The sequence below is a fragment of the Melopsittacus undulatus genome, chromosome 1, assembly GCF_012275295.1.
Source record: "Melopsittacus undulatus isolate bMelUnd1 chromosome 1, bMelUnd1.mat.Z, whole genome shotgun sequence".
Classification (NCBI taxonomy): Eukaryota; Metazoa; Chordata; class Aves; order Psittaciformes; family Psittaculidae; genus Melopsittacus; species Melopsittacus undulatus.
The window spans coordinates 89,247,860-89,275,644 of record NC_047527.1 but is presented as its reverse complement, the minus strand read 5'-3'; the positions used below and the strand labels follow the sequence as shown (position 1 = coordinate 89,275,644).

Sequence of the window (27,785 nt, the reverse complement as noted above, 5' to 3'; positions counted from 1 at the left end):
GTTGGTTGCTTTCTTCAGAAAAATGGCCAAATGTACACCAAATGCAAAATAAAGCCCTGCATGCATTATACCAACTTAAAAAATCAGCTTCTCAGCAGCAACAAAATCTGTCTGCAAATAGCAAGGAAAACAAAATAGTCATGATACAGCATACTGAGAAAACTGAATGCCTCACAGACTTGTTGCTGTAATTCTCCCCTGCCATTTCATTTACTCTCTGTCCCAATCTTATTTATTAAATTTATTCTAAATTTAGGCTGTAAGCTTTTTGTTGCAAGAACTGTGTAGCTGTGTACATGGCAAATGTCGGGCAGACACTGTACACTCAGGCACATCTTTGGGGGAACATTCTGTTCCAAACCCAAATCATCTGGTAAATCCAAAGCCTTAAAATGGTAATTACCCTCCTTTGCTCTGGTAGAATTATTTTCCCGTGCTCCTCAAAGTGCATCTGGCTGTCTTGGTCTTATACAATGAGAAGTGATATACTGCTTCTTCATTGCACAGATTGGTTAGGCATCCTTTACCCAGTCTAGTTGTTTGGAAACAGGTATGTTAAGCTGTGCAGGCTTGCATATTGCTGCTGTAAAATTAATTCTGATACTGATTTGTCTTCCCAGCTCCTTGTGAAGTCACCAAGAGTTGAACAGTCCATTAAGGAAGCCACCATAACAGAATTAGTCTCTCTAAAAAAATACCTCATTAGGATTCTTAGCTTGTAGCTTAAGGACTTTCCTGCTCCAAAGGAAACTTTCTCTTATTCAAGCCAAGGCCAGTTCCCAAAGATTGTTGCTTTGCCAGAGAAAGCCATTTATTCACTCAGGCTACTAGAAGGAGGCAGAATTTTTATCTACTCTTTCATTTTTGACCTATTTCCGTTTTGTTTAGTCTCTCACAGTCATACAGTCTTGTCACATCGTCACTGACAGGAATTATTCTCCCTCCCAGGCCATACTATCATTTTAAATCTGATTCTTAGAGCAAAGGAAAAATTAGGTCAATAATTGCTACCATTTTCTTGGGAACTGACAGGCCATGTCTGAGGTCTCCCAAGAGAGATCTTCTTTAATTACAAGTTAAGCTGATGTTCCCCTGTGTAGCACATAGAATTGAGCAGGATTACTTTTAAAAGGATTGCACTGATCTTCTTTGGTGACAGTTTCATTTTGAAATTCTGATAACAAGTAAGATGACGGATTATAGAGATATGGTTCTCGGGAGTGCAAATGACTGACACACATTGCAAATTGGGCCACAGCAGCAACCCTTCTTTTCTGCTCTTCTTTTAAGGCCAGAAGAGTTCTATTGTGAGCAGTGTGATCACCATGTGTTATTTTGGTGATTACTCAATATGATTGTAAAGAACAGAGCAAAAAAATTTTAGAAATTTTAGAATCCTGAAAGCAGTGATTCCAGGAAGGGAGTTTTTCATCCTGGAGACAATGTGACACCCAGCCTCTTACAAGATAAAAGAATGAAAATATGTGTAATAGGCCAAATGCTTTCAAGTACTTGGACTATGAATAGGTTTTGGATAACCAAGTAAATATTAATGGGTTCTTAAATCACTTTTATTCTAGCTCCTCCAATTATAGTGCAGAAACCTTAATATTTCCTTTTTCTTGCACTTAAAAAAACCCAGGAACAATAAACCAAACAGCTGATTAATTTTGCAAAAGCAATTTATCTCATGAAATATGATCCAAAAGTAGCATGGTCATAAAATAAGGCTTACCTTATTTTGTGTGAGAAATCAATGCTTTCTCTGACTCATAGCACATTGCATTGTCTAAAAGCAAAGACAGAAGTCTGAAATAGCTTACAGACTTACAGTGTGTTTGTTAAAATTGTTCTGTCTCTTACTGCTTACTCACCTTTGGTGTTGATGGTGCTTCAACCTGATTTGAGCCCTGACAGTAGCATTAAAGCAGACATTCCTCCACCTGGGTCCTTATTCCCGTGCATTGGATAAATGTGTGTAGCACTGAGCAGGACTGCAAAACCAAGTGGAAAAGAGACCTCTTGTTAAACAAAACTAAAAATCCTGAGGCATAAGGAACCTAAATATTATTACCATTTCTCCAGAAGTGAAAAGCCTGAAGTACATTGGCTTTAGCAGGCAACCATTTCTCTTAATGCTCTCTGCGAATAATGCTCTGAGAGCCATAAGATGTCTAAGCAAGGGCTTGTTAAGAGAGCTGTGTCCTCCAACTCTTATGTAGGCCAACCAATCTCATACTCCAGAAGTGTATGTGGAAGGCTTTCAACCTCAAGGTCATCTACTTCCCTTTCACCAGAAGGAAAGCACTTTATTTGAAATACTGAAGATAACACAGGAACAGATAATGAAGGATGGGGTTCGCTTTCTGCCACCAGCTGTTTGAGCAGAAAACATGCCAAATACCTTCTGTCTTTTCTCTGTGCAAACACCTAGATCTGCTCATGGGAGATGTTGGTTTGAGACTCTCTGGTGTTCCTCCACCCTGGGCAATGAGGAGGGATGTTTCACAGGTTCACAGTTTCTATTGCTTTAATGTTCCAGTCTGGTCTGGGGGTGAAACATGCAAAAACAACTCTCAGCACAAGTGGAACTGGAAAAAGGTGACATTATGCACCAGAGGTATATGGAGACCACAGGGAAGCTTGGTTTAGGTACACATTTGCCAAGAGACCTGTTTATAACTTTCCAAAAAGGGAAGTATATTATCAAGAGGAAAGATTGCTGCTGAACTGTTGCAATCACCTCCAGCAAGGCAGAGACCATTTCAAGTATGAGAATACAAACTGAAAACCCACTGACAGATTAGACAAGGGGCAGGTGTGAACAGCAATATCACAGGAACACCTAGCATGCTGGCTGCTGCTTTTACATGGGTACCACTTTCTTACCTTGGGTCTGTTTGCAAGGGTAACAGCTCCAGACACAACCACTGGCTGTAAGTCACAAGTGAGGGGGGGCAGACAGCTTAGATACCTTACCTCCAGAAAGGGAGCTTCTGAACCCTCTGCAAGCCCACCTGCATGCACAGGGCAGGCAGCCAGGTACCCAGGTCTTGTGCCTTGCATAGAGAGCTTAGATGTCTCACCTGGGACCATGGAGCTCATCAAGACACCTTAGTATGGCAGACCACAACACTACACCCCAGATCTCTTTGCAGATTTAACTCTTCCTTGCAAGATGTGTTTGAGTAGAGAAAATACAGAACTAAAATCAAGATGAAACTGGATAAATTCAGTTTGTCTGTGTAAACAGCATCTTCTAGCACACTCCTGGTGACTTGGGCAAATCTGCTTAACCTTTAGGCTTGGTGTAGATAGTGCTGGCAGCCTACCACTTTCTTGTGGGTGTTGATAAACCACATGGTGAATTTCTCTAAACAGCAATTAAGTAAGAGAAGCTCTAAACACACGTGCTTTCACTTCAAAGTTACATGAACACAGTACAAAGGAGAAACTATATGTTCCAGGGGAAAACAAATCTATTTTTCAAAGTCAAGTCACCTAGACAGGTCAAATGCAGTAACTACTGAAGATAAAACCTCTGGCTACATTTAGTTGTGCCTTTCTTTACCAAAGTTTACATCCTTCTATTCATTTTTCACATCAGAAATTACAAACCAGTCTTCTTATTGAGGAATCCACTGAAAACATAGCATTTTCTTGCAGGTAGTACAACTTGAGCAGCTACAGAAGCAAAAATCTGTGAGTCTCCCTTTCCTTTGCAGCTATAATCCTCTTACCTTTTTCACCCTCATTAACACCATCATAAACTCAGCTTTCTTTGCAGTGACTAAATAAGCACAGGAGAAGATGTTCAGCACTTTTGGCTGCAATCACTGTTCAAACAGCTGTTCTCAATCCCCTCTAGAGAAAACCAGCTTATTTGATGAAGCAGCTCCCCCACCAATTTACTTTATCAGATAACAGGCAGGGCTCCAAGCTACCAGCCTCATGTAGGCTGCTATCTTGCAGTTGGTATTTCCAAATACATGCAAAAATAACCCTTAGCTGCAAAGATATTGCCCTTTTTGTCTCAAAAAGTGCTGAATTTGGTAGTATCAACTGAAAAATAGCCAGGCATTTGTATATATGTGTATGAGCTTTAGCTGTAGAATGGAGCATATATGGCATAGTATGAGAAAATAATAGCAATAAAATATAATCTGGTTGAAAAACATTGAAAATTAGATAAATTTTCAGACGGGCATGTCTCTTACTGAATTCTTTTAGAAATAATGTTTCTTAACTATAAGCAGTGTTATTCTGTGTTACCTTCAAAGCTGGTCTTGAAGTTTTTTAAATAATTTACCGGCAACAATGACAACATCTTTCTTTCCTGGAGTGCTTACAGTTTATTGTGAAAGCCTTTAGAAGAAAGGAAATAAGAAAGAAACTTAGGAAGACCATTCATTTCTTATTTTGTGCTAAAGCTGGGGCAGCTCTCTTTCTTTTGCTCCACTATATCATGTTTTTCAGAGATTTTTTTGCATTAAATTCAAACGTATTGCACAACTTGTGTTTCCAAAACAAAAATATATCTCTCTCTATTCTTGGAATTCTAAAAGAATAACTTTAGATGGAGTCATCAGTAGTTCTTTTTACTAGCTATTCATGTATATTTTCCACAGAACAGGAGCTTTACGAAACATTGTTCACATATGGGCACCTCTCTGGACCTGAACCCTTGCTGCAGTACTGCTTGGCTTCAGTCACCTCTGTCACATCACATTACATGCCTTTGTAGCACAGATCCAGTTACAGAATTATGCTGCCTTTGCAATGCTGCTGGTTGGGAAGGAATCAGGCAGTGAGATTTCTACAGTAGCAAAAACATCCCACGCAGATGTATCTTACATTGGCAAAAGAGCCCTTTAGCCATCCCAGTTTACCACAGTCAGGGGGCTGTGCTTCTACGAGGAGTTCTGGCAACATAGCTGTGCTGATTAAAGCTTTGTAGTGTAGCTAGCACCTAATTTTGGTCAGCTATCAGCATCAGAGATGAAGGCATCAAAATTAGTTCCTTTAAACATGCTGATAAATTCAGACTAATTCCAATACTGCCCAGTTGCTGGCTCTTTATGGAGCAGAAATTTTCAAGGAATTGAGGAAAAGTTGCCATCTAAATAATAAAAATCACCATACTGTTAATATATGTATTTTCTACCAGGGTTGTTTCACATATCACATTTGCTTCCAGGAAGTGTATCAGAAAGCGGAGTCTAGTGCTCATTTCTGTTGTTTTTTTTTTTTTGTTTGAATCCTGAAATAAGATCTCTTTTTATATAATTTCTATAAGGCCGTGTAAGAAGAAGCAATTATCTTGGATTTTTGAGATACTGAATGACATTCAGGGCTTTTGCATGAAAAACAAAACAAAAAGCCAATACCAATACAGAAGGTTTTCAGATAACATCAGTGAGACTGAATGCAATTTACTCATCTATAGAAAGTTTATTTCAGAAAACCATTTAAATTCTGCATAATCAAACAAAAAGCCTCACAAATTTTTACATAGCTTGTACTAATTTTACTAAAACTATTAGGAAACCAGTGGACATTGGTCTCTTAGTGAAGACAAACACTAACAAAGACAAATAAGTGTAGAAGTGTTTTTTTTCCCATACCTGCTGACTTCCATACAGTATTTTAAGTGCAATCAGCATGAAAAGAGTAATTCAAGTATGTACACTCTGTTACTTATTCACTTCCATTTCTGTTGCAAAAATGTTGAAACACATTAGAGATCTCCATGTTATTTTATGCTCCCGCCCTTCTTTCCATTTGATTTGATTTGCTCAGATAACCTGATGTCTTTTTCATAGCTGTAGGTAAACAGATCTTCCACAAATCTGTCCAAACTCCTGCCCAAATGGTGGCTTGCCAATACCCAGAGCAATGTCCTGTACAACAGAAGGAAAAACATGAAATACACATTAATCTTTAGCCTTGTAACTCAAATACCTTCATTGATAAAGGCTATTACAGTGATTTGCCAGAGAGAAGTGAGTTTGAGCATGTGGTTTTGTTCAAGCCGGTTTTATTTGCTTTTCTTTAGAAATAAACCAGATCATGTTGAGCAAGACATTTGCATCTAACCTACCCAGAGGTACTATTAAGGACATGTTTTAAAACCCAGAAATTTGGTGTGGTCTCTGGTAGCAGCATTGACAGGAAGATGACAAGACTAGTCACTTAAAATGACCTACATTTTTTACAGTAAGCTTGGGATTTTTTTTAATTATTACCAATAGTATTAGGTATATAAACAAAAGTATTTTCTGTAACAACCCTGTAAATCTGTATCTGATAAATCTCTATTTTTGTTCCTGTAAACAAAGATATGCTGTAAAAAAAAACTAAAAGGGAGGCAAATTCTTAAGAAGTATATTTATTTCTTCTGTTGCACCACCTAGAAAAATTTCTACTCTCAAATCAGTGAAAGCAAACCAGGCACTGAACTTACGTAGTACTAAGATAGACCAGAGTGGAGTTGGGAGCTGCTACAGGTCCCCACTGTGTCATTTAAAGGTAGGTAGATCTCAGTTTAGACTAGCTCATCTGATCAGCATTCTGTCTGCTGATCCTAGCCAGGTCTAAGAGGCCAACTATCACAAGCTGGATCAGTGATAACAGTAACCTACACAAAAAGCAATCTTGGTGCATTTTGCAGATGACACCAAGCAGGGTGAGAGTGTTGATCTTCTTGAGGGTAGGAAGGTTCTAAAGAGGGATCTCAACAGGCTGGATCAATGGGCTGAGGCCAAATGTATGAGGATCATCAAGGCTCAGCGAGGAACCATACACTTGGGTCACAACCACCCCATGTAACACTACAGGCTTGGGGAAGAGTGGCTGGAAAGTTGCTTGGCAGAAAAGGACCTTGGAGTCCTGGCTGACAGAGCTCATGCCCAGACAGCAAAGAAGGCCAATGGCATCCTGGCCTCTATCCTGTGTTGAATTCTGGGTCACTCACTACAAGACAGACATTGAGGTGCTGGAGAGGGTCCAGAGAAGGGCAACAGAGCTGGTGAAGGGTCTGGAGCACAAGTGCGATGGGGAGTGGCTGAGGGAACTGGGAGGTTTGGTCTGGAGAAGAGAAGGCTCAGGGGGGACCTTATCACTCTCTACAACTACCTGGAGGATTGAGAGAGGAAGTGGCTGGTCTCTTCTCCCAAGTAGCAAGTGATAGGACAAGAGGTAATGGCCTCAAGCTGCAGCAGGGGAGGTTTAGACTGGGTACTAGGAAAAACTTCTTCACTGAGTAGGTAATCAGGCATTGGAACAGGCTGCCCAGGGAAGTGGTGGAATCACCATCCCTAGGGGTATTTAAAAAATGTGTAAACATGGTGCTTAGGGACGTGGTTTAGTGGTGAATTTGGCAGTGCTACGTTTACAGTTGGACTTGATGATCTAAAAGGTCTTTTCCAACCTAAATGATTCTTTGATTCTATAATTATATTAGTTCTTTAAGTATTTATTCTGCTTTTGCTCCTTAATAATTATTCTACAATTCTAATTCCTCCATCTGTTAGAAGAATTCAGACCCTAATTGCCATTTCAATGCAGCTGAGAGTAGATTTGTCTGCAGTATTTTAATATAAAAGGAATATACATGGTTTATTACTTTGTTCTTGATATGTAAAATTCATTTATATAAGCATGAAAGCAAGTAGCTTTGTATGCTCTTTCCTACAAGTCACTTGAATCCATAAATGTGACTTTTCTAAAGCAGTCTGGTTAAGTCTCACCACAAAACCATCAAGCACAGGGGTAGCCCTTTCAAATTAATGCAGCAGGTGGGCATATCACAAACAGCAGTCTGGCATTCCCCAAATGGCAGTACCGTCATCATGAAATAATAGCAGAAAAAAATGCATAGCTCCAGGAAGTAAAAATGGAAGCAGACCTTTTGCACAGGTCCCACATCTGGAAATGGAGCCACCTCCTGTGACAGAGTCATCCTTAGGATGCTGAGGAAATTGTCTCATATAGAGAAAATACCTTTTTTCAGGGGCAGTAGTAAGGACCTCTTCCTAAAAGCTATTTTAGTTTCCTCAGCGCTGCAAAGCATTAAAAATCTTTTTGTATCATGAATATCATGTTTATTCTCTCCTTTTTCAGAGCAAATCCTTTGGTTTTTGTTAAATAGCTCTCTATATATGTACTTTTAGGTTTGGGTTTGTTTTTTTGCCTTTAAAATAAGATGAACACTGCGCCATCTTGCAGAGACAGATCTCTATAGCCTAAGATGCTGCAAAACCTCTTGCTGCTGTGTATTCACACAAAATGGGTCCACTTTGAACATCTTAAGGACCAAAAAGTAGGAGGAGAAGAAGAAGCACATTGGGTTTGGGAGCGCCAGGAGCTTCTCACTGTGCAGACCACAACCCAGCCTCATCTGGGGAATGCAGATGTCAGGGCTGGAACTACCGGGGTGCAAATGAAGCATATGTGCTAATGGTGACTGCAGCCCAGGCTGATGTGGAGATATCTGTCATCCAGAGGCACGCACAGCCCTTGGCAGCTCTTGCGCTGTGGAGATGCTCAGTGTCATTCCATGTCTTTCTTCTCAGCTTGGCTGTATTTGCTCAATGCTGAAATTGATTCATCAAACACAGGAGAGCATTGTTGGAAGGCGCAGAGGAAGAACCTGGCTGACCTCAGGCTTGTGGCAAAGAGTTGTTCAGGCATCAGCATGCAGGAAGCCACTGCCCAGAACTGGAGTCTGGGAAGAAATGTTTTGGAGAGGCCACCACATCCGACTAAGGGAAAGACTCTGTTGATTACGGCTTGGCTCCCAACTCAGTCACCAACACAAACTTGCTAAGCCTCCCAGCTTAGCAGCTTTGTTGACTTAGACCTCAAAACACAGTGTCTCTGTAATGTAACCCTCTTCTTCCTCCCTCCCTCCTTACATGCCCTGAACTTCATTACTGGAGGTCTGGGTTCAATTAAAGACTTTATTTTAAGAGCTCAATGCCTGATTTAGAGAAATCTCGTTGGCTCAGCTGATGCACTGTCACTGGGCTGGTTGCAACCAGGCAGCTTTGAAGTTAAAGTAACATCCATAACAGATGAGTTTGCTGTGATACTTGTTCTTACTCATTTGTAAAACCTCAGTTTCCCTTCCTCGAGAGTTCTGGCTTGGACAATTTCCAGTAACAAGGCCTCTATTGTTACATAGACCACAATCCTACATTAATCTTCTAAATTATTTTTTTTAAAGAGATTTGGGGTTTTTTTTCAGTAGATAACAATGTTGTGTACTTTAGAAATACTTGAGCATGACATGCTCTTTGTTAGATTATTTTAATTGTATTCTCTGTGTGAGCTAAGAGAGTACATCTTTGTCACATAGCCTGCTTTTATTTTTTAGGAGAGCCTGAAAGCTTTTGACCGGGAAGTAAATGAGTTTGTGGACTATATGTTTGGGCCTCGAGGTAAGCTGCTCCACCTATAGCCTTTCTAGGAAACAATACCTACCCAGATTACCACTCAAAAATATTCCAACAAGTCGAAGCAATCAAAATCTTCACTGAGAGTTTATTCAAATAGAAAAATGTGGACAAGGCAGAATAACAGTATTTACGGGAACACACCATTATTGTAGGAAATCTGTGAATGCACTGCATTTATAGAAAGCCAGTAGATTTTTGTTTTGACTCTTTGACATTTTACCTGTAATAGAAATTAAACCACTCACAGATTATACTGAAAGTGAAAGAAGAAATTGGGCTGATTTTTTTTTTTTAATTTAGAAATCATTAGATTTGGGAGCCCTTTGTTCCTAAGAATGTCAAAGGATTTCAGTTTTGCATCCTAATGTAGATAAAAAAAAAAGGGAAAGCCTGGATTTTTCTGAAAGCGGAAGGTCTGTTTTGGGACTGATTCTCATTCATAACCCAGTTATTATTTGGTCCAGTTACCTGTCTTAAAAACCAACCACATGGTTTATATTTTAGGTAATAACTCCTGAAATACCTCTATATGGTACCAGTACCCAGGAACTACACTGTGTTTAGTCATTACCAGTTCTGGCTAAGAGCAGGAGAAGAGATAGAAAGCCACACACTAGCTCTTAGAGGCAATCTCTGCTTTCATTGGTGGCAGCAGGCTAACAACAGGCAGTACTAGAATAAGGGTTGTACTACCAAAGATCTGAGTTTCATTTATATATAGGCATATTTTATGCCTTTGTTCACTGGTTTCAGCTGGACTTTGTACATAAATGTACTTCGGTGTTTGCTTTTGAACTAGCAGACCAAGTCCTTTGGATGAGGGAGCAGAAACTGCATCTCTCAGTAAGAAGCAGCCCAATATTTTGGTGTTGGTCCATATTATTCTGGATAGGAGATTACCTAGGCTCAAGGCAAAATGAGAGAGAATGAAATAATGTTCTGTAAGAGAACATTTTTCCAGGGTCACCTTCATCTGCAGAGTATTGTTCAGTGTTATGGAAAATTAAGGAATATTGAATTGTAGGAACTAAATCTAGCTAATTGGTTCCTTGGTTTATCTGAAAGAAACAGAACATCAGTAATAGATACATTTTAATATAGTATTAATAAACATTTAATTAAAAATTTAAAAGTTTAATGAAGTAATAAGTACGACTCAAGTGAGTATGAACAGTAGCAAGGCATTGGTGCAAAACCATTTACTCTCTGCACCTAGAAAGATCTGAATCTACTCAGACACCAACTGGCCAAAGTTATACTGAAACTTGAATCCAAATGTTTCTAGACCTCACTGATAAATGCATGATTCCTTTAAAGAGCCTGGGAGTCCTGCCACTCATTTCAAAGGAGCCAAGATTTCATCCCAAGGGTCTGGCACATCATGGCCAATGACTGTGAATGAACTTATTCACAGAGCAATGTGAGTTGTGGACACCTGCTTCTTCCCCTGCTGTAGTCCATTACTGTCTTGGTCTCAGGTTCTGATGCCATATGGGTCCAATATTGTAAAAATAATCCTTTCTTCTATTGACAGTGTGTCTTTACAGTAGTTCAAATATGGAGATTAAACTGTCAGTCAACAGAAATGCTTGTGATCTCTCATTCTTCTAATAACTTATTTTGAAATACATACCCTTTCCTCTCCATTCCTGCTTTGTAATAGATGGTGATGTTGTCATTGCTGCTTTAAATTCTACACCTCTCTTAGAGGTTTTTGGTAGTCCAAAAGAGAAAGTCAAGAACAGGACGAGGGTTGCATTTCATGGTAACTTAGGTCTGGCTGGAGGTATTTCCTGTAAAAGAGCTAACATCCCATGTGAAGCCCAAATTCAACAGATGAGTGTTACTGCAATGAAAGCATGGTGAAAAGTGGAAGGAGACTGTAATGAGCAAGAGAGCTGATGTTCATAGTGTGGTTCATAAGCAGATTACTCCAATTCACCTAAAAGCTCAGTTTACATACATGCATATATTTCCAAGGAAAGAATAGTCAGAAAGAATGCAGTACAGCAAAATTGCAATCAGCCACAGTTTGTTAAATTGCTTGGGCACATTCGGGTTTTGCATCATCCATTGCCCAATCCTTTCCAAAATCAATACAGGCAGAAAAATAGTAATTCTTTTTTCATGCACAGTGAATAACTTTTCTTTTTCCATTTTCAACGTTATCTTGATCTTTGTAAAAAATAAGTAATTTAAATAATTTCTAAGAGCAGAAAGAGTTACTGTGACTTGCACAATAGCTTCTCACTGACTTATTTCTTCATGTACTCCATAATTCGTGACAGATATAAAGTAACCTTTTTGAAAAACTAGTCAGGATGCTCTTTGTTCCTTTCCTAGATAAATGTCTGCAGATGGGTATTCTGGAATACTAACTCTAAATTTTGCTCCATCGAAAAAAAAAAAAAAAAGAAAAAGAAAAAGGAAAAAAGAAAGTTTAAAAAAAAAAAAGAAAACATTCCTTTCACTCGTGATATCCACTTGTTCATAGGACAACAAAGCACTGCCTCCAGATTGGCATATGGGATTAGGCTTTGCTCATATACACTGAACTATGTGATTACTGCCAATGGGATTACTTGTGTGAATAAGGCAAGCGGGATTTGACCTTAATATTTCATTTCAGGGCCAGGCAACTGGGACAGAAACTGTGAGAAAGCAAGCCCTTGCTTTACCAAAGATCTCCTTTGTAAAGTAAACAAAAAAAAAAGCCAAAGTAAACATTTGCCATTTGTTTTTCATGTTTCATGGTTTTGAAAAATACTCCCCTAAGTGTTTTTTAACAAATCTTATATACCTTCATTTAATTCTTCAAATGAAGAATTAAAATAAGAACTACCAACTTTACATGCATACTTTTATTGACTACTATTCGCAAACTATCTGTTGAGCAGATTAAGATATGATTTCATTAAAGTTAAAACATTAAATTACATTCTGAAAAGCATATAGGAATGTTTTCTTTTTATTTTCTCTTTCCTGTTCAAATAAGGAGATTTAAGTGACCTTAAATTATTAGGGGATTCCATGCGGGTTTCAGCACACGTTCTGAATTAGTATGCAGTTTTGGGGAGGCAAAAGCAACGGATAGGTTTTGCAACCAAAGTATGGCAGATTCCCTCTCACACTTCTAGCAGATTTTTTTTAATGTGATTTGCCTTATTTTAGCCATACTTTACCATAGACTTCCTAATTGTGTGCATCATGTGTTTCTTTTCAGATCCCAGGGTTAGAGGATGGTTCCTTTTGGACTCTTACCTTCCAACTTTTTTCCTTACTGGAGTATACCTACTGTGCATATGGCTGGGCACCAAGTTCATGAAGGACAGGCCTCCTTTCTCTCTCAGGACTCACCTCATTGTATATAACCTTGGGATTACACTGCTCTCCTTGTACATGCTCATAGAGGTAAGCGTTCTTCCATGAAGCACGGTTGAGAAGGGTGAGCAATATACGGTTTTTAGCAGGAATATCTTAGCAACATAGTTTTTCTGGGAAATATAACATCAACAGCACGTTTAAGATCAAGAAAAGTCCCTTCACAACTGGACAGTGAGTTGTACTGTAGTTTTTCAGCTTAGATCTCAGAATGCTTTAACTGTTCTTTCTGAGTCACAGTCCACATGTGTTAACAGCTTACAGTTATCCAGGACAGTGTCTACAAGCATGAATTTGAATCTGCAGCAGTCAGTCACATGCCTACACACACCTCATTCTTCAGCACCCATGAACAGGGTTTTATTCATATGACTGACTATGGAATGATTTTTCTATGTACAAATGTCCAAGCTTGAATATGAACAGATTTATAGATGAGAGCAAGTACTGATTTATTTATGGCATTGCCAATTCAATGTTATCTTTCTGCTCTCTGACTAAGAAGCTTTCCTCATATGGTCAGAGAGTAAGAGATGTTAAAAACCTGCCACTTCAGCCAAAAGCAAGCGCTGTGGGACATGGAAGCTGAATATGGTCACACAGATTACTCCTTAAGTACTTATCAGGAAAAAACACGCTCACAGAAATCAGGATCCATCCAGGGCCTGAAGAGAGGTTTGAATCAGTTGATGATTTGGCAACAGCAGAGGACTCAAACAGTGCTCTTCAACAAGAACGTGTGTTTTCACCTACCCAGTGGGGAGCAGAAGCCAAAAGTCACTATTTTGATGTTATTTGGGAGATTCCCATTCTCAGCCTTGTGACAATTGAGGTGCTTTTTAATATTAAAGTGTTAACACCCATCACTTGCAGCCCTAAAAAGCAAAAATGCAGCACTAAAAGACAAACCTGACATTTTCTGACTTGGCTTAAAAAGTGACCCCAGCCATGAGAAGCTCTGGCTGAAGGATGTGCTCGATTCCATGGTATGACCTCTGGAAGTGTGAGCTGACATTGCTGCTTCACCTGCACAGCCTCAATGCTTTTCTTGCTCCCTGGCTTCCCAGCCACAACAGCAGCTTTCATGAGAAAAACACGGACCAACTGTTCTGTTGGTCAGACAGGAAACTGCAGAAGCCAAACAGGATCCCAAAGGTTTCAAGTTTTGTATTTATTTGAGCTAAACAGCAGGTGACTGGTTAAAAAGCAGCAGAGCTTTTTAGGTTTGTGCCTTTGTGCAAAGGACTGATTGTTCTGCACTGAGCATTGTCCTGCCAAAGCTCCAGCTGGCTTCATCAGTTGCTGTGGGTGTCTGAGAGTGAAGGATCAGGCCAGAGCAGAGGAGAAACCAGCACAATTGCTTGGAGGTTTGATGACTCCATACTGATTGTCCTCCAGAATTCAAATTAGCACTTTGATGTTTAAATCCCTATTTTGCTTGAAGGTATACAGATAAGTCTTCAGTAGCAGGACTTGGCAAAAAGGATTAACTGAGAACAAAACTGCTGCTGCCTTCCCCTAGCAGGCTGATTTGGCTTGCCACTAGTAAATGAATGAAGAGAAAGAATTTTAGTAGGTCTCACCCATGTGAATGAAGCAAACCTGTTTTTTGCCACCTTCACATCCTTGAAGGAATTGTGCCTGCCCTTCCTAAGGCTAACTTTGCTGCAGATGATTGCTGAGTTGTGTTACTGATCAGATTAGCCGCTTTACACCTCAGTTCTGTAGCTGGAGACTGCTGATTTTTGCCTCCCAGGCTGCAGCTGGGCAAGGCTAGCTGTGGCTCAGAGCTCCACATTCTGTATTTGCTGGGAGCCCAGGGGACCTCAGAACTGATCTGCACTGCCAAATGGTTTACTGCAGATTTCACTCTCAGCTCTGGACTGCCAGCCAGACTGGTTTTACACTGTGTAAAACAGTTCCATAATAGTGCTTCTGTCTTTTTCTGTAGTCTACTTGCTTGATTCCTATCACAGCATCTCCTGTGAAGGAGCAGGATGGAATTTAAGACTTGAAGATGTGCCTGAGGTAGCTTGTCCATCCTTGCTTAAGGAAAACAGGCAAATGGGAAAACGGAAATCATCATCAGTACTGAGTAACATTATGGTGACTCAACATTACAAAATGTCTCATTTCCAAAGCTTCTCTGTGGCTGTTATTCCCTCTGTCTTTTATGGACTGTGAGCTCTTTAAGGCAAGAGTTACCTATATTTAGAGCATTCTGCATGTTGTTTCCTTATGTAAACACAGCTGATCCCTCCAGCGAGTATGATTCCAAATTCCTGGTTAGAGACATCTGTAACAGTTGTCTTATTCCATCATCCTCCCAGTGCACCTGAACCCCTCTGGTCTGTGTAAGAGAGATTTATTGCTTAATAATAAGCTCTGCAATAAATATGAACCACCAAAAAGATACCCAAACAGTTGTTATAATTGTTCTCATATATTCTTGGTTTTGTTTGTAAGGTTATTATAAAACACACTTTTTCTTGTGGTAGGTCCAGAATGGAGTGGGGGCTTTTTAGACATTTTAAGGAAAAAAAATACCTCTTTCAAAACAAAAAAATACCTCACTCAAAAGAAATGGTGTATCTCCAAATGCAGTCTGTCCCACGTTATGGCTTTAAATGAGAAACATGGTAAACCAGCTGATGGGGTACCAATGCTGCAATTTTTTATCCCCTCACTTTCATCTCCTGACCTAGTTCAGCTGTTACTTGACTATAGCTAATTTGTACAAACTCAAGGCAAGGAAACAAAGGTTATAGGAAGGAGTCATAACAATGGCTTGTTTTTAAGTCTTGAAGGGCAGAATCCTCTTTTGAGCCAGAACTCCATGCACTGCACCATGTGCATGAAGTATCTGGGAGCTATTTTTAGCTCCATGAACTCTGAGGTCAACCAATCCCTAAAGGAGGAACCACTCCAGGACAACTAAGATGTGCCCTTAGCATAAGGTCAGACACAAAGGACAAGGTCTAAAGCAAAACAGCTCTGCCCAGCTGCCCTCATCCTACTGAGATGTCTCAGAATTCTTGTGACAAGTTCAGTGCCTCACAGAAGAGGCATTAGACTTTAATCTAGAATTCTTTTAGAATTTAGAATTAGACTTTAATTTAGAAATTAGACTTTAATTTAGAATTCTGAGTCAGGCAAACAGATTTTCTTGAAGTCATCAAAAGCATTTATCTCTCCCCATTGAACATAATGGAGAAGTGGGGCACTTGGTTTTGGAGCATGTCTTTATGTACATGAAGCTTAGATGCAAGTCCTGCACTTAAATTGAGCAGGCTGCATGTGCGCTGCTGAGGGGTCAGAAAACAGTTCCTGCCACGTGCAGGAAAAGTAAAAGTAAAAAACCTGCATCAGGAGTTTGTTACTGGTTGTGTATCTTCCTAGAATCCTAAAAATATCGACTATGAGCAGAAAACCAGCTAACTGTGAAAAGCAATGAGGTCTTTGGGCATTTTTAGATTATTTCCCATGCAAGTTAACTCACAAACCATACTCCAGGGATGCAGTCTGAGGCACCAGAGGCCAAGATAAGTTCACCGCAGGTTAAAACTGTTGCAATTCTAATGATAAATTAAAACTGGAAATAAAGGAGGCCAGTGCTGATCTCTGAATTGTGAAATTACTCAGGTGAGGCTACTCTCTCTCATTAATAGGAAAAGATATAATCTCTACCATAGTCTTAGGCTGCTTTCCCCAGCAGTATCACCTCTGCCCTATTTAAATTAAATCTCAGCTAGTCATCAAGGTCTCACCCAAGTCCTTTTGTCTATCAGGCACTGAGAAAACCAGGACACTGGCACCATCTGAGTCAGATTAAAAGGGAGATCTAGAGATACGTGCCACTGATGTCTCAAGCTGCCTGTATCCCCAGGTAGCTTCACATATTTATTACACTTATAGGATCTTTAAGGAAGCAACTACACCCATGTGGGGAAGCAAGACTTGTGAGTACCCCATGATTCAAGGTAAAATGGAAAAAGCAAAACCACACAAGTATTGCAAGCCCGCTGCCTTAACTCTTTCAGTGAAGCCAGAAGGAAAGACTTTTTCCTTACAGGATATTTAACAAAAAAAATACTTTCACTTTATGTGTTTATGGGAGCTGAAAATTCATCCCATAGTAAGTCCTGTTTCTGAATTATAGTCATGATTTGTGAATCTATAGGTACCAAGACAATGTGAGACTTTTCAGGAGTACCAGAATTACATTTTCTGTATCCTCTGACAGCAGGGTAAGGTCAAAAGCTCAATATGTCACAACCATTTTTAGCCCTACACATTGCAATTGGGATTACATCTCACAAATTACTAGAAAGGCCATAATACCTGGATTTAGAATAACAGTGAAAAAAAAAAAAGAACAAGTAAAAAAAATAGGAGCACTTAAATTCAGTTTTCTTCCATCATTATAATAATTGGCATCAGAAAGATTTGCTTCCTAGCTGCACAAGTGTTAAAAAGATAGAGCTTGAGTAATGGAAGGTCTAAGTAAGGTTTTAATAGCACAGGGGATGAGGAAAGATAAAAGAGACATAGATCCCAGCTGATTTGAGCTGCCCTAGAATTTTATTGAATTTTACTATAGAAATTTAACTTCAACATAATGATATTATTTTTTCTAAGATTGTTGTAAATGCCTATTTACTGCTTCATTAATTGTTCAGAAATTAGCAAATGTAAAATTAGCAGAGAAGTAAAGAATTATACTAGATCCATAACAACTGGTGCTTGAGGTGAAGGTTTCCTTCGAAGTAATTCTTTAATTAGGACAGAAAGACTGTCTTAATCTTAGGGGAGCAAGACAAAGAGAACGAGATGAGAAATCAGAAGAGATCATGTGCACATTTCTACCTTTTGGATGAAGGGAAAAGTGAGGAAAAAACCCTAGGCAGCAACAGGTCACTGAGTGCAAAGTGGTGAAATGTAAAGACAAAAGCAAATATCTCTTTTGAGCAAATAGTAACCTTGAACAGCATTAAATTCCGAGGTGTTCCTCCATCTTAATCAAATAATTTGCTTGGAGAGTAAGGAGCTGACTTTGCTGTCCTTACCTGCAGTTATTCTACCCTAGACATGTTATCCTTACTTCTCAGTTTTCATCCTCTGAGTATCATCATCAAACTTGCTAATGGTGCATTCAACTTCTGCATCCAGATCATTGATAAATATATTAAACAGCACTAGCCCTAGAACTGAACCCAGAAGAACATCGTTAGTGACCAGTCACCAGCCAGCTGCTGGTGCCTTACCCTCTTTCTCCTGCCCTAGGACATGGAGGAATACCTTGCTGCTTCCAGACATATTCTGAGAAAGCCCAACATGCACAGAGCTTTTCCTAAACTCAAATAGCACAGAAAAATACCAGTAGAAATAGAAATATCTATTCTGGAAATTATGTTGCTTTCCCTTCTAGCCTACCTGTAGAGGACAGATGCAGGAATAAGCTACGGCTACGAGATTTTTAAGGCTAAAAGCTTGAAATAAGCAGGACACCAGCCCCTGGATCTGAGCTCTTGCTGCCTTGTCTGCTCATCAGCAAGGTGAGAGATTTTGGCATCATAATCTGGCACCTGCTGCCTGCTCTCTCCCCACCCCAGCTGAGATTTCTTACAGAGGAACCAGTTCTCATTCCTGAACAATTGGATTCCCCATTAAAAGAACAACCAAACAAACAAACAAAAGTGCATGAGTTGGGCTGCTGCAGGAAAGTAACTGTTGTGAATCCTCATGCTGTTTATATCTGAGTAGATGAGGAAAAGTAACGTATTAATGTAAGACCTGTAATCTGTTAAGTACAACATTAGGGCAACAGCAAAATACAAAAACCTTTATTAATTGAGAGGATATTGCTTCTTAGCAGAATTTTTTCACAAAGTAGCACTTTCTTCTTGACATGATCTGATTTTCCAAATAGCTTTGGACAATGTGTGTGTTAATATTATTTTCAGGATAGGCTGCCAAGAATGCAAAGCATTCAAAGAATTGGTTTTGAGAGAATTTGTATTTTGAAAGAGAGAGGGTTTCTCATCTCTTTAATACGTGATGCAATTGCACCCTCTCTGCATAATTAACAGTTACCATCAGCTCTGCAGAGTCGTGAGAGTGCTCAGCATATGAAAAGGAACATAACTGAAACAGTACAAGTAACATATGAGTTTTGTATGAGAAAATAAGAGACCTAGTAACCAAACACCTTGTGTCAAGGTACTAGCTTCTGTTCCAGACATGCAGCTCTCTCATTTGGTACCACTGCTTAAGCTGTTTCCCTTAGACATTATTGGTAACCTATATGAAAGTCATGCCCTAGGATCACCAAGATTCCCAAAATGTACTCAATCTTCCAAGTTTCCCTGCATTTTTTAATTAACAAAATAAAAAACAGACATCTTGAAAATTAGCTTGCAAAGTAAAAAAGTCAAAACTCAAAGTGGATTTTCCTCTTTTCCCTGAAAGAGACCCAGCACTATGTGAGGTGACTACAGTACAGAAATCTTGAGCTACAGAAAAGCTGACATGAAAGCAAGGTTAAGACAGTCAAAAGAAATCTTAACTATAACCTGTGGCTCTAGAAACAGGCACAAATCAGAGGGAACTCTTTTGCCAAATCAAACAACTGGGGAATAGGCACACAGTGTGATCTGTAAAAACTGGTATTGTACAGAATTATGGAATAATGAGCAAAACAAAGTAAAGAAAACCTTGCAGTCAGAGTGGTATTCTTACCCCAGCTCAGTCACCCTTATTTGAAGAGTACATCCACGGCAGGAGAGCACACAAAAGTAGCAGCTACCCAGAGCAGCAACCATGCAGTACTGTCTCCCCGTTCCTCATGAAGCTGGTACCTATTGCCAGCTACAGCACAGGCACAGATCTAGGAACCAAGGGTATGCCACAGGAGTGATAGCAGGGGAACTGCATGCCCACTGCCCCCCACTCTGGGAACAGAAATGACCCCTTTGGCACTCAGCTGCTTTTTGAAAGCTGGTAGGGAAATGAAGTGGTGCAATTTGCTTTTCTCAAGTTTTAATTCCTTTCTCTTCAGCACCTCTGTAGGTTAAGTTAGAGAGGTATGACCCATGCCCCCCCTTCCCACCTGCCTGTCACAGCAGGGAAAGGAGAGGAGCCCACATGTCTCAGCCCAGTGTGCTGTCAGGCACAACACCAGGAAGAGGCCAACTTGACAAGACAAGTTCTGATCTCAGCTGCACCAAGCATTTGTATAAGGATCTCCAGCTAGGTTTCTGTTGTTTAACCTGTTTTTAGACCCTTGTCCCACCCTCTTTGGTTTGATGACCCTCTGACACACGCTGGAGATGAATCCACCAAACCATGGACTGGTCCAAAAAGGAATGGGTTTGTTTTAGTTGTTATATAGCAATTCTCTGCAAAACAGTCATTCATTGTCTTTTTGTCTCTCTCTGCAATCTCTATGGGTTATTTTGGCCACATACACCAGCTATGTTGGAAATACAGGGACAATCACAGAACTGCAATTCAGAGGACAAAAATAATAGACTCTGGCTCTCCAAGTTTAATTGCTTTTGAAGATGAATTTATAATAAGCACTCTAGGGTATCTGATAAATATCAAGATAATATCAGTAATATTTTTTAAAATTTATTTACTCAAGGAATTAGTTCGGTTTTATCACCAAGAATATCTCTGCTTCATTTTTGTATAGATTGTCATGCACACAACAGGAGAGTACTTCTCAGCCTGAAGAAAACCTTGAGTTGAAAGCAACCCACTTCTCACAGCATCTTACAGTTTTGCTTAGAGCATAATACTTGGGTGTATTTCTCCCATCATCACTCACTGCATCCTCTGTAGAGGCAGAGACAGGCCCCAGAACATAAATTGTTTGCATCCCCACCAAAGAAAAAAAAAAAAAGAAAACCAAAAACCCAACACTTTTCATACATTCAATACAAAAACACATTTCAAAAATAATAAAAAAAAAAGAAAAAGAATCAATGAACTCTACATAGCATTTGCAGACAGCAGATTATACTCCCTGTTCCAAGAAGGCTGCAGAATGGTTTTTAGGTGGTCATTACCATAAAAATACTCGACATCAAAAGTCACCATATTGCTTTCTAGAAAGCTTCTGCTCCATCACAATGTGGTAGCCCAACATTTCATTGCTTTGTCTGCTACCCAGTGCAACATGTGCTAAATCTAAGAATGTTTTTTGTGTCTATTAATGTCTCCAGCACCCTGTCCACTGTACTCTACTTCATCCTGTATTTAACGGTGTAGGCAAAAGGGACTTGTATGGTATAAAGAGGTATTTCTCCCATTACACTACTTCGGATTTGACTTCGGTTTGCTTGCTTGGCATCAGGGAATTTTTCTCAAGAACAGTTTTGCACAAGTAGCTATTTTAAGCTCTGCTTATACTGCTTCAGGGCAGAGATATGATATTCAAGCATGAGCTTTGGAGTGAGGGTCATCGCTTTAAGTAACAAGAGATTTTAATGACTGCCTTCAAGTCTCTAAAGCCAGAGAAATGTAAAATATATACCATTTCAGTGTACATCTCCAACATAACCTGATGCCTTTCCTATTTCAAAACAGAAGATGTTACCACGTTGTCTGGTTTAAGAGCATCAGTTCATGAAAGGAGTAGGAACATACTGTACATCCATGCTGCTTTTATCAATAAACACAGAAAAAACACGGGGGTAAAAACTACTACATCTGTTCATGAACATAATTGCTCTGGTTTCTGTTCCAGCTCATCCTTGCCACATGGGAAGGAGGCTACAACTTGCAGTGCCAGAATCTCCACAGTGCAGGGGAGGCCGACATCCGGGTAAGACGCATCAGCAGCTCAGCCCCCAATACCCACAGCAGTCCTGCCCTCCATGTTGCTGGTACAACACACCTCTGTGTTCACAACAGTTATCAGGATGTTATCAGAAGCATCTTTAACATGAGGGTTTTAATCAATACAGATGCATCCTTGCCATGGAAAGCATGACAGAGAGTGTTTTGAAAGCCATACATCAAAATCTGTGGTGAAAACACTGTTGTCTGACTATTAAGACTGAGTATATGGATCATCTGAAAACTCAGAACAAAAATCAATCTTTTAAAACATAGCACTTGTTGGCCTGTAGCTGGGAATTCATTTAAGCCCAACTCAACTCTGGAAAACAGACATTGTTGTCTTGACTCATCTTTGATTTCAACCCTTATTTCAGCATCACAGCAATTCCATGTATTAACCTTTTGCCATTCACCATGCCAGGCTTACTTTCCAGATAACAGTATAGCTGAGGAGCATGAAGACTGGTTAGCTTACAGAACTTTCCCTAACACTCAAAATTTATCTGTATCATGGCAAAGAAAAGGTATTTTCCCCCTTTCTGTTTTAACTGACTGTCTTTAACTGTTCTAGAACATATCCTGAGCTCTGATAAAGTGCCTCAACTCTAGAAGAGGACATATTCCATTTTATTGAGTGTCAAATTTGGATTATGTAAGCAGCAGCAGCTGCCAGAAAAATCAAGAAAGTGTAAATGGTAGCACCCTTAAAAAACAAAAAAAATAAAGCCCCAAAACCCTGAATAAAAAAACCCACACAATTGTATCTTTGAAGAAAAAAAAATAGAACAATTAGAAAACCCTTCCTCAAAGCTTGTATTTTAAAATTAATTTAGCTATATATGTATACAATCATGTCAAAAAGAGTCATCTGTCTTTTATAAACAGCCTCATTCAAAAGGGAAATAAAATTTAAACCAGAGCTTGAGCTCCTCCTTCAGTAAGATTTTAATGCCTTTTGGGAAGTTGCATGCCTAGTGACTGATGAAGGACAGCAATATTTAAGTCCTTTTATGAATAGATATTGACCTCCTGCTCCTTTGTTCTTGCTTGTACAGGTAGCCAAGGTGCTGTGGTGGTATTACTTTTCCAAAGTAATTGAATTCATGGACACTATCTTCTTTGTACTGAGAAAGAAAAGCAGCCAGATCACATTCCTTCATGTGTATCACCATGCCACTATGTTTAACATTTGGTGGTGTGTTCTGAACTGGATACCTTGTGGGCAAAGTAAGTCTGTTTGCTTAATCACCTGGGGTGTAAGTCACCTGCTGCTGGAGAGGAATCACATCACCATGCAAAGCAAGTGTGTCACAGTGCTATATGATAGCATCTTTAAGTTTCATAGCCTTTGAGAGCAGCTGAACACCTGCAGGCAGCAGTAAAATTAAAAGCATGGTTAAAAGTTCATGCCAAAAATATCTGAGTGTTAGGCCCTAGATTTTCACTCAGCTGATACCGCCTCTCACATTTACTTCTCTTCAAATCACTTTTAGGCAGGATAACACTACTATAGTACACAAGAGTGATCACGTGCAAGACCTACTCCAAAAGCAGATGTAGGAGGAAGTCGTGACCCTGGTAAAGTCAGCGTCAGTCACGACAAAAGAACTCAATAGCATGTTATAGGTTTGACTCCCTTATGCAACAACCTGACATTCTGCTTTAGCAAGATACTTTACTTACACAATCGCTAATTAAAATACCAGCTTCAGCTTGTTTGGTTTTGAATAAGAATACATCTTATTCATGTAGTAGAGCTACTGGACAGCCAGAACTGATACGGTCTTACATTTCATACTGAAATAGCCAAAGTATCAGCATCCTTTGCGCCTTATTATATTTTGGGTTCTATAGACTTCACAACAGTAATCTCCAAATGGCTTGACGTTTTCCTTAATGGATTTTTATAGGTTTTTTTGGACCCACTTTGAACAGCTTTATCCATGTGCTTATGTATTCTTATTACGGACTGTCAGTCATCCCCTCTATGCGCAAGTATCTCTGGTGGAAGAAATACCTCACTCAGGCACAATTGGTATGTATCTATTTTACTCTCATATTTAGGTACCAAAAATCCTTTAAAACACCAGAGAGAGCATAATTAATGATACATACTGTCATTTTCAGAATTCAGCCAGTTAGAATTCAAATATAACAAGGCTGTTATACAGAATAAGTCACTAGTGTGGCCTGTATAACTTAATAAAGGAAATAATGCTTAGAAGTATTTTCTACAATAGAGTAGAAAGTCTGTAGTCTGTAGAATTCCATCACTTCTTATCTCTTGCACAGAAAATGGACAATGCTTAATCATGGCAAATGGACCGATTAAAAAGTTACAAAAATTGTCAACAGAGCTGGTTCCAAGACATACCCACTGCCAGCCAAAGCTGAGCCCACCAGCAAAGCCGGGGGCACCTCTGTCATATCACATTTAATAAAGGGCAAAAATGCTGCACAGCAACTGAAAGGGAAGGGGGGGGGGGAATAGGGACTTAGGGGTAGGTGGTTTCAGTTTTATTTCTCATTATCCTCTGTTGTTAATTGGCAATAAATTAATCTTCTTGAAGTCAAGTCTGTTTTGTCTGTGATCATGATCAGCAAGTTTCTCCAGTTACCCTCCCTGCCCTTACCTGAATCCACAAGTTTCATCATATTTTTTCCCCCTACTCTACTAAGGAGAGGAAGTGAGAAAGCAGCTGGGTGGTCACCTGGCAGCCAACCAGGGTTAACCTACCACATCGTGGTACAACTACAAAATGCAAAATCGTGTAGGACAGAAGTTGTGTGACTTCTGAAAGTCTACTCTAACAGCTGCTGTAACCGAAAAGCTGAGCCACATCAAAAGCACCTATCAACAAGATATAAGGCTTAATGTGAAATAAAGTTCCTTTCACTTTTTCATCTTGGGGGCTGTTCATATTATATGGGAGTTCAGATGTTTGCAGTGAGCTTGAGGACACCTGTGTAGAAATGTTTTGCAAATGCCTCTTCTGAGACGAGACCATCCCTACAGTTGAAAAACGCTGCCCTGTTTGAAATGCACCTCAGCACACTGGACTGAGGGCATGCCCAGCTGACTGGGGAAAATCAGATGCACCAGCATGGGTCACAGTTCACAGTCCTAAGTACAACCAGTCTTCTGCAATTCCTTCTCCATCTTCATTTGTCCCCATCTCAAATGCATTAATGCAAAACTTATCCTCAGACCCAAGATTTCCATTTTCTGTTCAGACTCCTAAAGCTATTGTCAGGAGTCTTCCAAGTTTTCGTAAGTTTCTGCCCAGTAACAGGGACAACACCATAGCTGGCATGACATGGTCTAGAGAACAGAACAACCCTTCTTAAAAAGAAAGCTTAGATTTTACCAACTAGTCTTATAAACTTATATTTTTAGAAATCTGACCCCTGTTAAGTTTTTTTAATTCCATAAGAGAGCCATTTTAACTCAGCACTCACAATAGAGTCAAAAGTTCAGAAAGGGACAATTTTCAAGAGTATTTAAAATTTCCAAAGAGAAGAACTAGATAGCATTGTTATATCTGATTTAGTTAGCACTGATCCTTTCTCAGCAAATACTCATACATGATCTTTCCTCCCCAGATCCAATTTCTGCTCACTATTGTGCACACACTCAGTGCAGCTGTGAAGCCATGCGGATTCCCATTCGGCTGTCTCATGTTCCAGTCCTCCTATATGGCCACACTGGTCATTCTCTTTGTGAACTTCTACATCAAGGTAAGCAGTCTTCCAAGAGCTCTCTGACAACAGTGGAGGATAAGAGGGAGAGATAACTTTTTGGATAGCAGTCTTGATCAACTCACACTTAAAATACATCTGTATTAAAATACACATCAGTTCAGAATGACAGCTACAATAATGTCTGCAAAACAGTTATTCAGTAGCAATGACCTCCCCATTGCACCTCAGGTCTTCTCCACTTGTAGCAAGTCAGGTACCACATTCAGGACTTAAGAGGTCTGACCTTGCTCTGTTGGGCACCTTTTTTGGCTCTTTCTCCTTCCCTGAGATAAAAGAAACAAGCAACTCTGTATTGTTTACTTCAACCTTCTTTAGCAGGGAATGCTCCAGGATGTCTGCATACACAGACCTTTTAGTGAAAAGGACTTAAAATCTCCTCTGATGTTAAGAAGTGTGACAGTAATGCTAGTGAGGTAGTATTACCTACAGCAGTACAAATAATACATGTAAGCACAGTCTGAAGCAAATATATACATCTGCATCAACAAACACCAGACAGCTCCATTTTGCAGTTAACCATAAGTAGTGTTTGGGGGCACTAAACAAACCTAAGTATTAACTTTGGATTTTGCTTTTATAGACATACCGGAAAACACCTTCAAGAACAGCTACAAAGGAAATTCCTGTCACAACAGAAATCAAGAATGGTTTCCATAAGGACTACTTTGCTGCTGCCAATGGATTCCTGGACAATAAGAAAGCACAATAAGCGTGGTACTTGTGCTTTTTTTTCTAAAGAAAAGAAAAAGGGAAAAAAAAAGACAAAGGACTGAATTACAAGCTTTAGCTTAAAACCTGTTTGATTACATTTATCAGTTCTTTCTACCAAACACTTATTAATGTACCACTATTTAGGTTTTAACAAACTTGCTCTGTCAAAGATCACCATTGGAACAAAGGCAGCCAAGATCTGTATCCTGTGAAGAAAGAAAACTTTTGTGATCTCTAATGCTGACACAAAAACGCCTTATCAAACTCTTGGTGGGTAAAACTATCAATGCCTTCAGAAGGTTAGGACTCTGTTCAGACTAATGCAGTGAGCATTTTCTATGCGAGAGAAAGGTCTTGAGGCAAGACCTCAACAATCTACCCAAGACATTCAGCTAAACTGTGGCTGTAGTCAGGAAAAGGAGGGAGGGGAGAGGAGGAATGCTGGGAATCATACCTTTTCCATCATCATTCCCCTCTTTGCTTCTTCCCAGATGTTCCCCAAAGCTTTCATTGACACCAGCAAGATGCAGCCATCCCTTTGGTTGTGTGGGAGCCCCGAGGAAGGCCATGCACTGTACTTGCTTTACGTATGCGCAACCTGACTCAGACGCCACAAAGGCTGTCAGGAGCATTCTGCTTCAAAGGGGGTGGAATGGTAGCACATGGTACTGCCCAGTATGGCATTTAGAATACATGATATCACATCATGATAGAGTGTTTCGAGCAAAAAAAAAAATGATGTGCTAAATCAGAGTTCTGAGTAAATGGATTTTGAAAGAAATAAGAGCTCAACAACTTACTGAAGAAAAACCCTTTGAGTGTTTAACATGGACAAAGTTAATCCTATACAAATACTGTAATTTGCCACAAACTGACATGCCACATATTGATAGACTGGAAGATGCAGAAAATCTTCAAAGTAAATTCAGCAACAAGCAAAGAACATAATAAAGGAATTTCTGTGCTAGGTGAGCCTTAGCCAGACTGGTTTCTGAATGGAGAAAGAGACATGACTGAGGCACAATCCTCTGTAGGGAAAGCAAGGAGTTATTTACTGTCTGCAACTATAACAGCTTATGCCTCATATAGCCAGTCACCATCCTTTCTGCTTCAGTTAGCTGCATTTACCTCCCACTTCAATGATGAGAAATGAAAAATACCCAAGGTTAGTTTGGGCATCTGCTTCCACAGTTTTCTTTGCAATGTGGACAAAACCTTTCTGCTCCAGCAGAAAACTGAAATCCTCAAAATGCTGCAGCACAGGAGGTACATTTGGGCAGCCTGGCTGCTAAACTGCATCATTATGAACTCAGGAATAAAAATAACTGCAATGTTCAAACACTTTCACACCATGACCAGAGACAGGTGCATATTAGAATCATAGAATAGTTAGTCTTGGAAAGGACCTTAAGATCATCTAGTTCCAACCCCTCTGCCATGGGCAGGGACACCTCACACTAAACCATGTCACCCAAGGCTCTGTCCAACCTGGCCTTGAACACTGCCAGGGATGGAGCATTCACAACCTCCCTGGGCAACCCATTCCAGTACCTCACCACCCTAACAGGAAAGAACTTCTTCCTTATATCCAATCTAAACCTCTGCTAAGTTTTAACCCATTACCCC

At 39.7% G+C, this 27,785-nt stretch overlaps 1 protein-coding gene across 1 annotated transcript; it reads left to right on the top strand.

Annotated features, from left to right (window-relative positions):
• Positions 1 to 9,381: 9,381 nt before the first annotated feature.
• On the top strand, positions 9,382 to 26,196 carry ELOVL2 (ELOVL fatty acid elongase 2). The gene is made up of 7 exons (XM_013129253.3): positions 9,382 to 9,440; positions 12,682 to 12,869; positions 21,592 to 21,669; positions 22,742 to 22,913; positions 23,597 to 23,721; positions 25,290 to 25,424; positions 26,029 to 26,196. Exons 1-7 carry the CDS (start codon positions 9,425 to 9,427, stop codon positions 26,155 to 26,157), a joined length of 843 nt encoding a protein of 280 aa, XP_012984707.1. The 5' UTR covers positions 9,382 to 9,424; the 3' UTR covers positions 26,158 to 26,196.
• Positions 26,197 to 27,785: the final 1,589 nt, after the last annotated feature.

What these genes read in the sequence shown, in the direction of transcription:
- ELOVL2 (XM_013129253.3), top strand. An exon ending in CAGGGGAGGCCGACATCCGG is followed by an intron (nt 21,670 to 22,741) that starts GTAAGACGCATC and finishes TTGCTTGTACAG; the next exon opens with GTAGCCAAGGTGCTGTGGTG. An exon ending in ACCTCACTCAGGCACAATTG is followed by an intron (nt 23,722 to 25,289) that starts GTATGTATCTAT and finishes TTTCCTCCCCAG; the next exon opens with ATCCAATTTCTGCTCACTAT.